At 40.0% G+C, this 12,316-nt stretch overlaps 1 protein-coding gene and 1 pseudogene across 5 annotated transcripts in view; one reads left to right on the forward strand and one right to left on the reverse strand.

The window, feature by feature from the left end:
• MTRF1 (mitochondrial translation release factor 1) overlaps window positions 1-12,316 on the forward strand; it is a 55,781-nt gene that overhangs the window by 23,322 nt on the left and 20,143 nt on the right. For all 5 annotated transcript variants that reach the window (XM_024569308.3, XM_045202120.2, XM_024569307.4 and 2 more), the window contains one exon: window positions 8,794-8,911. In XM_024569308.3, the coding sequence (XP_024425076.2) occupies window positions 8,794-8,911 (118 nt within the window). The remainder of the gene's footprint in view (window positions 1-8,793; window positions 8,912-12,316) is intronic.
• LOC112313469 (large ribosomal subunit protein eL27 pseudogene) lies at window positions 9,310-10,047 on the reverse strand (annotated as a pseudogene).

Consider the following 12,316-nt stretch of genomic DNA (forward strand, 5'->3'; position numbering starts at 1 on the left):
AGAGTGGCTCACAGAACTCAGTTCACTTAAGAGATTTCTAGTTTATTACAAAGGATACTACTAAGGAATATCCAGATGGAAGAGATGCCTAGGGCAAAGTACATGGGAAATGCTGCAGAGCTTCATACCCTCTCCAGGCATGCGACTCTCTGGCACTACCCACCACAAATTCCCCAACCTGGAAGCTCTCTAAATCCTATAATTTGGGGACTTTTATGGAGGCATTAATATGTAGTGATGATTGATTAGATAATTGGAGATTAATTCAATCTCCAGCCCCTCTCTCCTCCCTGGAGGTCGGGGAGGGATGCGGTGAAGCTGAAAGTTTCAACTCTCTAATCATATGGTTGATTCCCCTGGCAATCAGCCCCATCCTATGGTAATCAAGGGCAGCAATTTTCAGTCTTTTTCATCTCATGACACACATAAACTAATCACTAAAATTTTATAACATACCAACCCCCCCAAAAAACAGGTATAATTTCGATTTATACACACCGAACAGCTACTCTTGTTGTATTGGTTGTTGTCCCTGTTTTATCTGACAGTTTAAGGGAAAAGAGGTCAGTGCCCCTGACTAATTAATCATGCTTTAAAATTTTTTGAGGCACACAAGTTGAAAATAACCGATCTAGGAGCTTTCTAATAATTACATTAACATAAACTCAGGTGTGGTTGAAAGGGCTTGTTATGAATAACAAAAGGACAGCCATATCATTCTTACTCTTATACTTAGGAAATTCTAAGGCTTTTAGGAGCTCTTTTGCCAGGCACTGGGCAAAGACCAAATATATATTTCTTATTAAAAATCACAATATCACAGTTGTCTGATATCTACTTCATACAGTTTCCCCCAAGTCATGTTAAAACTAATTTTGGAGTTTTTTTTACAACCAAGATCCTGACTTCTGACCAAGATGTAGGCATAGGTAGATACACTGCCTTCTCCAACAACCAAAAGAAGGACAACAACAAATTTAAAAATAAAAAACAAGCAGAACTGCCAGAAAATCAAACTGTATGGAAGTCTGAAAACCAAGGAGTTAAAGAAAAAACATTCATCCAGACCAGTAGGAGGGGCAGAGATGGGCAGCTGGGGCAGAGAGGACTTGCGACAAGGTGGCAGTTGGAGGACCTGGGCAGGACGGTGGCTGGAGGACCAGGCAGTCCCACATTTCCATGAAGATAAACCAGGAGGAACAAATGGGGAGTGAGACAGACCAAGCAACCCAGGGTTCCAACCCAGGGAAATAAAGCCTCAAAACCTCTGACTGAAAAAACATATGGGTGTTGAGGTGGCAGGAGAAACTCCCAGCCTGACAGGAGAGTTCATTGGAGGAGACCACAGGGTCCTAGAACATACACAAACCTACCCATCCGGAATCAGCACCAGAAGGGCCCAAGTTGCTTGTGGGTAGCAGAGGAAGTGACTGAAAGCTGGCTGAGACCTGAGCAAGCAAGCACTGTTCCCTCTCAGACCCCTCCCCCACATATAGTGCCACAAAGCAGCAAGGTGGGTTGCCCCACCCTGGCTAATACCTAAGGCTCCACCCCTTACTATGTAACAAGCATGCCCAGACCAAAAAAAAAAAAAAAAGTGGCCCAAATGAAAGAACAAATCAAAGCGCCAGAAAAAATACAACTAAGTGATGAAGAGATAGTCAGCCTATCAGATGCACAGTTCAAAACACTGGTAATCATGATGCTCACAGAATTGGTTGAGTATGGTTGCAAAATAGAGGAAAAAGTGAAGGCTATGAAAATTGAAGTAACGGAAAATGTATAGGGCACCAACAGTGACGGGAAGGAAACCGGGACTCAAATCAATGGTTTGGAGCAGAAGGAAGAAATAAGCATTCAACCAGAACAGAATGAAGAAACAATTCAGAAAAATGAGAAGAGGCTTAGGAACCTCTGGGACAACCTTAAATGTTCCAACATCCAAATCATAGGGTTGCCACAAGGAGAACAACAGGAAGAAATTAAAAATGTGTTTGAAAATATAATGAAGGAGGACTTCCCCAGTCTGGCAAAGGAAATAGACTTCCAGGAAGTCCAGGAAGCTCAGAGAGTCCCTAAGAAGCTGGACCCAAGGAGGAACACACCAAGGTACATCATAATTACATTACCCAAGATTAAAGACGAGGAGAGAATCTTAAGAGTAGCAAGAGGGAAGGAGACAGTTACCTACAGAAGAGTTCCCATGAGACTATCAGCTGATTTCTCAAAAGAAACTTTGTAGGCAAGAAGGGGCTGGAAAGAAGTATTCAGTCATGAAAGACAAGGACCTACATCCAAGATTACTGTATCCAGCAAAGCTATCATTTAGAATGGAAGGGCAGATAAAGTGTTTCCCAGATAAGGTCAAGGGTAAAGGAGTTCATCATCACCAGCCCTTATTATATGAAATGTTAAAGGGACTTATCTAAAAAGATCAAAAATATGAACAGTAAAATGTCAACAAACTCACAACTATCAACAAAAAAAACAAAAATAAAAATGAACTAAGCAAACAACTAGAACAAGAAGAACAGAATCACACAAATGTAGATCACATGGAGGATTATCAGCAGGGAGTGGGAGGAGTGAGAATGGAGGAAAAGGTACAGGGAATAAGCATAAATAGTAGGCCCAAAAATAGAAAGGGGGAGGTTAAGAATAGCATAGGAAATGGAGAAACCGCCAAAGAAGTTATATGTACAACCCATGGACATGAACCAACGGTGGGGAATGCTGGTGGGAGAGGGGGTGCAGGGCAGAGGGGAATAAAGGGGAGAAAAAATGGGACAACTGTAATAGCATAATCAGTAAAATATATATATATATTTTTAAAAACAGGATCCTGTTGAGTTTCACACATTAGTTTCTTGTTAATTTTTATAAGTCTGGAACAGTCTCCCACCCTTTTTTTTTTTTTTTTTAAATCTCCCACTTTTGGAGATTTTTTAAATATATCCCACCGATGTTGACTCTTTGAAGAGTTTAGACTATTTGTCTTTTAGCATTTCCCACATTCTAGATCTTATTGTTTCCTCATGGAACTTTTTAACTTATTCCTTTATCCCCTGTGTTATATTGAAAACTATATCTAAATGTTCCATTCTATTTAGGTTACATGTTTTGAGCAAGATACTTTATAGGTTTAGTTGTACTCATGTTGCATCTTATCAGAACACAGTATCGGACTGTCCTTTTTTTAGTGAGGATTACTTTAACATTTAGTTAAGACAGTGATCACAATGATATCTCCATTATAAAAGTATATTTTTCCTTTTACAATTACTAAATAATCTAGGGTACGTATATCTCATTCCCAACAACTTTTCTTCCATGTTTTTAACTTCATCTTTGCCTGAATCAATTATTTATTTTGGAGTTGCAAGATGGTGATTTTCTAATTCAATAATTCCTTCTACTTTTATTAACTAGCCGTCTTTTCTGTAAAGAATTTTCCTCTGCACTACCATGTCTCCTTCCTTGTTTTCTTTCTCTTTTACCTCATTATAAACTCATAGTGAGTTTCATATATTGACCTCATTATAGATTTACAGATTTGTTTTTTAAATTTAGTGAGTTATAATCATTATTGTTTCTGATGTTTACATTGTCCCAGGTTTAGCCAGTAGCAGCCTTCAAAAGAGTAACACTTTTGAAATGACCCTATCAGTCTTTGAGTATATCCTTCCTTTCTGGTATGATTACAAATCCCAGGCCCACCTTATACTCCTGTGCCTCTGACTTGATGTCAGACTTCATTCCTTTTAGTGGGGAATGGACCCAGAAATCAAGATCTGGGTTCTGGATGTGTTCATTCGTTATTACTAAAGTGTGCTTACATCTAGACTCTTCAGTGGACAGAGCTAAGAAACATGTGATTTTAAATCACAAGTTCATATTATTATTACCAATTCAAATTTAACAGGGAGCTTTGCTTCCTCACATTCTTACATTTTGTATTTGTATCTCTTTCCACTTAGAGTAAAAATCTTGTTTTTTAATTACATAAATATGTTTACTTTTTCCTTTATTATACAATATGTATATGTGTATACAAGTATATAACACAGTATTGTTACTTTTAGTGATTATTCGGTACATTAGATTCCAAGAAGTCAATTGTCTTATAACAGAAAATTTGTACCCCTTTACTGATAACATCTCTCTACTCACAATTTCTTTATTTTTGTATCTTTGTAGTTTTACATGGGGGTTCATTGTACTATTCTGATTACTTTCTATATGTTTGAATTTTTCCATAATGAATGTTAAAAAAAAGTTTTAAAATTACTCAGTAAATTACTAAGTAACATTTAAGATTTCTGTCCTCAGAATCTATTCTACCAAAAAAGGATAGTCAGAATACTATGTTGAAAGATAATCTGAAATAATGTTTTTCTGTATGGTTATGCTATTATTGTAAATATTGTGGTTCATTTGTTTCTGTTTTTATTTAATTATAAGATTTAATTTTTCTTTTAAAATTTTATTTATTTAAATTTTATTTACCTCATTTTTGCTGTATGTAAGTATTTACATGGTTCAGAAATCAAAACCATAGAGTTGTCTTACTTCCACCTTTATTCCTCCTACTCCATTCCCACCTATTTGCTTGTTGTCTTCATATTCTTGAAAATTAAACTCACTTAATGAAGCTTCATTTTTCTAAAAGAACAAGTTCTTATTCCCTTAATTGACATTAAAGTTTTTTTATATACTATTAAGTCACTGTTTCTATATTCAGAATTTCCCTAAAGTCAGTAGGTAGTTTCTGTAACTTTTGGGAGAATATCACATACAATATCTACATACTTGCTATGCAACTATTTCATACACTATAAACACAAGAAATAAGACATACTCTTCCTCTCTTTAGTGTTTATTTAGGTACCCAACATATATTAAAAAAGGCTATATAATCTTTTTCTTCACAATATTATACTCCTTATACAGGAAATAAAAGAACAACCAACTAAGTTGTATATTAGATTGTAACCTTGACCTTCTGTTAATGTACTTTTCAAAGAGAAAAGTCACACTTACTCTCTGTCAAACAAATAAGTGATAAAATGGAACAGAATGTTAAAACTTCCCTCAAAAACAGCATATTTTTAAACTATTTGTATGGATGGGTATGGGTGAATATATATGAGGTCTGTCCAGAAAAAGTCCCAACTGTTGTTAATATGAGAATGGTTTGCATGACATCCATGTAACCTGGCAGCCAGGGAGAGTAGACTGGAAGGTGCATGTGTGACCAGTGACTTCACCGTACCAGTCAGTTGGGGCAATAGACCCTTTTGAGTGAGCACATGTACCTTGTGGCCATCGCATTCAAAACGAGTGAGTGAGTAGAACAACGAATCTGCATCACATTTTGTTAAGCTTGAACATTCCGCTGCAGAAACTATTCGGATGATTCAGAAGGCTGCAGCTATGGGCAACTGGTGATCGGCAGCTTCATTAGGACAATGTGCCTGCTCAAGCATCACATCTCGTGCAGTTTTTTTTTGAGAAACATCAAATCACCCAGGTGACTCAGCCTCTTATAGCCCAGATTTGGCACCCTGCAACTTCTGACTTTTCCCAAAACTAAAATCACCTTTGAAAAGGAAGAGATTTCAGACCATTGATGAGATTCAGGAAAATACAATGGGGCGGCTGATGGTGATTGGGAGAACTGTGTAAGGTCTGAAGGTGCCTACTTTGAAGGGGACTGAGGCGTCATTGTCTTACATGCAATGTTTCTTGTTTCTTGTATCTTCTTTGATAAATGTCTCCATTTTTCATACTACATGCCTGGAAAGCTTGGGCAGACCTTGTATATCTCCAAAATCAAGATATTGGTAGGGCCGTGCTCCCTGCAAAGCTTTAGGAGAGAATCTTTCCTTGCACCTTCTTGCTCCTGGTGTCTCCAGGTGTTACTTGTCTTGAAACTGTATAACTCGAGAACCAAGATGGCGGCGTAGGTAGACACACTGCGCCTCCTCGCACAACCAGAACTGACAGAGAATCGAACAGCAAGGGGGACCAACACCAAGGAAACAGAAAATAATCATTCATCCAGACTGGTAGGAGGGGCGGAGACGGCACTGGGGTGGAGAGGACTCGCGTGGCTGTGGCGGGACTGAGACTGGCGGAGTGTGGGACAAATGGCGCAGGCAGTCCGAGCACTAGCAGACCCTGCGGTCCCACATTTGCACAGATAAACCCAGAGGGCCGGACTCAGAGTGGCGGAGAGTGGGGCAGGCAGAGTGGCGGATAGCACATTGCGGCACCACATTCGCCCACAGATAAACCAGATGAACGGCGGGCAGAGAAGCAGACCGCTGCGCAACCCAGGGCTCCAGCTCGGGGAAATAAAGCCTCAAACCTCTGATTGAAAGCGCCCCTGGGGGTTGGGGCGGCAGGAGAGACTCCCAGCCTCACAGGAGAGGTTGTTGGAGAGACCCACAGGGGCCTAGAGTGTGCACAGGCCCACTTACTCGGGAACCAGCACCAGAGGGGCCCAGTTTGATTGTGGGTAGCGGAGTGAAAGACTGAAATCCGGAGGAGAGTGAAGCGGGCGCCATTGCTCCCTCTCGGCCCCACCCCCACGTACAGCATCACAGCGCAGCGACCAGCATTACCCCGCCCCGGTGAACACCTAAGGCTCCGCCCCTTAAAGTAACAGACGCGCCAAGACAGACAAACAAAAAAAATGGCCCAAATGACAGAACACTTCAAAGCTCCAGAAAAAATACAACTAAGCGACGAAGAGATAGCCAACCTATCGGATGCACAGTTCAAAGCACTGGTTATCAATATGCTCACAGACTTGGTTGAATCTATTCGAAAAACAGATGAAAAAATGAAGCCTATGCTAACAGAAACAAAGGAAAATGTACAGGGAACCAATAGTGATGAGAAGGAAACTGGGACTCAAATCAATGCTATGGACCAGAAGGAAGAAACAAACATTCAACCAGAAAAGAATGAAGAAACAAGAACTTGGAAAAATGAGGAGAGGCTTAGGAACCTCCAGGACACCTTGAAACGTTCCAACATCCGAATTATAGGGGTGCCAGAAGGAGAAGAGGAAGAACAAAAAATTGAAAACTTATTTGAACAAATAATGGAGAACTTCCCCGATCTGGCAAAGGAAATAGACTTCCGGGAAGTCCAGGAAGCTCAGAGAGTCCCAAAGAAGCTGGACCCAAGGAGGACCACAACAAGACACATCATAATTACATTACCCAAGATTAAACGCAAGGACCTACGTCCAAGATTACTATATCCAGCAAAGATATCATTTAGAATGGAAGGGAGGATAAAGTGCTTCTCAGATAAGGTCAAGTTGAAGAGGTTCATCATCACCAAGCCCTTATTATATGAAATGTTAAAGGGAGTTACCTAAGAAAAAGATCAAAAATAGGAACAGTAAAAATGACACCAAACTCACAGTTATTAACGACCACACATAAAACAAAAACGAGAGCAAACTAGGCAAACAACTAGAACATGAGGGTTGTCAATAAGGGAGTGGGAGGGGGAGAGGGGGGTAAAGGTACAGAGAATAAGTAGCATAGATGATAGGTGGAAAATAGACAGGGGGAGGGTAAAAATAGTGTAGGAAATGTAGAAGCCAAAGAACTTATAAGTATGACCCATGGACATGAACTATGGGGGGGGAATGTGGGAGGGAGGGGGGTGGGCAGGATGGAGTGGAGTGGGGGGGGAAATGGGACAACTGTAATAGCATAATCAATAAATATATTTAAAAAAATAAAATAAAATAAAATAAAATACGAATTAATCTTCAAAAAAAAAAAAAAAAAAAAAAGAAACTGTATAACTCCAGTTTCTGCCTCTGAATTCATGTTCTCTCTCCTCTAGCTGTCTTTTCTAGGGACACATTATTGGATTTAGGGCCTATCTGAGTAATCTAGGATGATGTCATCTTAACTCGATCACATGTACAAAGACCCTTTTTCCAAATAAGGTTCCAGTATTTAGAATATGAACATATTTCTTGGGTACCTCCATTCAGCCCAGCAATTAGTGTGCGTGCACACACACAGATACTCAATTCTCATTCTTCATAGTATGTTCTATAAAGTCGCAGTGAACACCGATTTAGCAAATACTGAACCATTTCTCCTAGGGGAAATATATATAGCCCACATAGATTATAACCTTAAATCCTAAAAGCAACCCATCCTGGTAGTCTATTATATAAAAGGCAAAGTGAGGTTCAGAGTGACTCCCCTGAGGCCACCTCACTAACAGTGTCAGAGTCGGAGCTTCTTGCACCACACTGCCCTTTTCTCTTCCTGTCTTCATCCTGTGGTCATACTAAAATAAGAAGGATCGTCATCGCCTTGTTTGTCCTCAGCTGGGAATTTGCACATGTAGAGCAACTTGAACTTTTAAAGACTGAAAGTGCTATAATAATTGATTTTGAGGAGCAAATAAATTTAGTGAGTAGGTGAATTTTCAGAATCAGAAAATAAATGAGGATTAGCTTTATATATAGGTACATACATATATACATACATATATTTTATATATTTTGTCTGATGTAACTCGTAAGATGATGGATGATGAAACCTGAAGGTTACATAATGTAGTGACCTCATAGCATCTTACATCTGTGTTAGAAAAAATATGTCCATTGAAGTAGGCAGTTTATTTCACCTCTTAGTTTAATAGCTGTGACACAAAGCAATACCATTCATGTGAAAATGTTTGAATAAGTTTAGTACGAAAGTAATTCATTGAGAGTAGAATTTACTTATGTTATACCTTCTGTTCTAGGTAGATGTGAAAGTAGACCCCAAGGATTTGCGAATAGATACATTTCGGGCCAAAGGAGCAGGAGGCCAGCATGTTAATACAACTGATAGCGCCGTCAGACTTGTCCATGTCCCCACAGGTAAGCAAGTCCATTGCTTTTGTACTTTTAACTTTTTTTTTATAACTTATAATTTAGCATTTAGAAGGAAAGAGTTCCATGTTAGTGTCTCACACAAACCCTTTAAAGGTGACATTGGGGTCATAGGTCTGAAATCCGCAATGTGTTCATATTCACCTTCTGTTTGGAAAAGACACCTCTCTCAAAGGAGGCAGAGAGCTAGAGGACCTATTCAGAGAAGCTGCTACAGGAGTAAGCAACCAGAGGCACCCTAGCCTAAAAACAAACTTGAAAATGGTATTGGACATGCCACTGCAATGGATCTTTTATCACCTTATAGATTGACTGCTAGTTCCATTAGGCTCTGCTGCATGAACACTGTTATTTTATTTTTTTTAATTTTTAAATTTTTTTTATTTTTAATGACTGAAACAAAAAAGATCTAAAACTGCATCTTCTGGAAGAACGAACCATTTGTTCTTGCCAGTCTTCTACTTCTCTTCAAACTTGACCTTGGCCTTCCATTGAGCCTTGCATTTCAGACAGGATCTCTGAAGATGTCCTTGTTGACAGCAGTTTTGTCCAAAGAGATATCCCCAGAGTACCTTGTGGCCATGAGTTGATTGTAGTTACAAACTTTCACAAAAGACTTGATCTTTGACCTCTTGGCAATTTTCTTCTTGCCCATGGAGGCTGTTACTTTGTGGGGGTATGTGGTCAATTCCAGCCAGCAGAGCATGGCTGTAAGGCAATCTGGTGCTTTACATATACATTAATTATCCCAATGAGCCTATGAGGTAGCAACTATGATTACTCATTTTATAGATGAGAAAATGGACATTAGATCACCCAGACCATGTCACACAGCTCAGAAGAAGCAAACAGGCGAGATTTAGGCTGGCTCCTCATCACTATATTTAGTTAGTATAACCAGCTACAAACAGGAGATCATTCCTGGTACCTACCCTTGGCTCCAGTAGCCATCTGAGTATAGTGTCTCTCTCTCCTCCTCCTCCTCCTTTCTTCCCCTCTCTTTCCCTCTCCCCATCTCTCTCACCTCAGTCATCATCACTGTTCTTTATGATGACCGCTTTGTGTCCAGAGTAGCATCTGGCCAGGACCAGCACTACCTTCCCAGGTTTCATAAACTTGCCCATTTTTGACAGCAGCTGAACACATTTAGATACTGGTCATTTTGGTATACTACGAGGTAGTTTTGCAGTCCTTAATGTGATTTTCAATATTTCTATCATTTTCCAAATTTTTAAAAAATAGATTTTATTAATTATGCTATTACAGTTGTCCTGATTTTTCCCTTTTGCCCCCCTCCACCTGGTACCCTCATTCCCTCCAGCATTCCCCCCCTTATGCATGTCCATGGGTCATGTATATAAGTTCTTTGGCTATTCTATTACCTATACTGTTCTTAACATCCCTGTCTATTATGTACCTACCAATTTGAGCTTTTTTTTTTAATATATCCAAGTCCAATAACTTTATTTAATTTTTAAACCTTCTCCCATGTTGAAAAACACATTAATTTTGTATTTTAAGAGTATTGATTGAATATTCATGATAAATTCAGGGGTTAAGAGAGCTCCTAGGATCTTTTCAGAATTTTTTTAATGTATTTTATTGATTATGCTATTACAATTGTCCCATTTTCCCTACTTCACTCCCCTCTGCCCTGCACACCCCCTCCCACCCACATTCCCCTTCTTTAGTTCATGTGCATGGGTCATACATACAAGTTCTTTGGCTTCTACATTTCCTATACTATTCTTATCCTCCCCCTGTCCCATTTTCTACCTACCATTTATGCTACTTATTCTCTGACCTTTTCCCCCTCTCTCTCTCTCCCACTCCAGTTGATAACCCTCCATGTGATCTCCATTTCTGTGGTTCTGTTCCTGTTGTAGTTGTTTGCTTAGTTTGTTTTAGGTGTGGTTGTTAATAACTGTGAGTTTGCTGTCATTTTTACTGGTCATATTTTTGATCTTTTTCTTAGATAAGTCCCTTTAACATTTCATGTAATAAGGGCTTGGTGATGATGAACTCCTTTAACTTGACCTTATCTGGGAAACACCTTATCTGCCCTTCCATTCTAAATGATAGCCTTGCTGGATAGAATAATCTTGGATGTAGGTATCTTGCCTTTCATGACTTGGAATACTTCTTTCCAGCCCCTTCTTGCCTGCAAGGTTTCTTTTGAGAAATCAGCTGATAGTCTCATGGGAACTCCTTTGTAGGTAACTGTCTCCTTCCCTCTTGATACTCTTAAGATTCTCTCCTCATCTTTAACCTTGGGTAATGTAATTATGATGTACCTTGGTGTGTTCCTCCTTGGGCCCAACTTCTTTGGGACTCTGAATTTCCTGGGCTTCCAGGAAGTCTATTTCCTTTGCCAGATTGGGGAAGTTCTCTTTCATTATTTGTTCAAGTAAGTTTTCAATTTCTTGCTGCTGTTCTCCTTCTGTCACCCCTATAATTCGGATGTTAGAGCGTTTAAATATGTCCTGGAGGTTCCTACGCCTCTCCCCTTTTTTTTGAATTCTTATCTCTTCATTCTTTTCTGGTTGGATGTTTCTTTCTTCCTTCTGGTCCACACCATTGATTTGAGTCCCAGTTTCCTTCCCATCACTATTGGTTCCCTGTACATTTTCCTTTATTTCACTTAGCATAGCCTTTGTTTTTTCATCTAATTTGCGACCAAATTCAACCAATTCTGTGAGCATCCTGATTACCAGTGTTTTGAACTATGCATCTGATAGGTTAGCTATCTCGTTATTGCTTTGTTTTATTTTTTCTGGAGCTTTGATCTGTTCTTTCATTTGGGCCATTTTTTTTGTCTCCACTCACATGTTACATAGTAAGGGGTGGAGCCTTAGGTATTCACCAGGGCAGGGCAACCCAAGGCGCTGCATTGAGAAGCTGTATGTGGGGAAGGGTTCCAAGAGGGAACAATGGCACTTGCTCTGCTCTCTGCCAGCTTTCAGTCACTTCCTCTGCTACCCACAAGCAAAGTGGGCCTTTCTGGTGCTGATTCCGGGTTGGGTGGGTGTGTGTATGTTCTGGGACCCTGTGGGTCTTTCCAACGAACTCTCATGTGAGGCTGGGAGTTTCTGCTGCTGCTGCCTCAACCCCCAAGTTGTTTTCAATCAGTGGTTTGAGGCTTTATTTACCCAAGCTAGGGCCCTGGGTTGCTTGTTCTGTTTTGCTCCCCAGTTGTTCTTCCTGGTTTATCTGCACTGGATGTGGGACCACCTGGTCTACCAACCACCTCCTCACCTGCCCAGGTCCTCCAGCCACTGCCTTGCCACAAGTCTCCGCCGAGCTGTCCATCTCCGCCCCTCCTACCAGTCTGAATGATGTGTTTTCTTTAACTCCTTGGTTGTCGGACTTCCATATAGTTTGTTTTCTGTCAGT

Source organism: Desmodus rotundus, chromosome 13 (assembly GCF_022682495.2).
Source record: "Desmodus rotundus isolate HL8 chromosome 13, HLdesRot8A.1, whole genome shotgun sequence".
Lineage (NCBI taxonomy): Eukaryota > Metazoa > Chordata > Mammalia > Chiroptera > Phyllostomidae > Desmodus > Desmodus rotundus.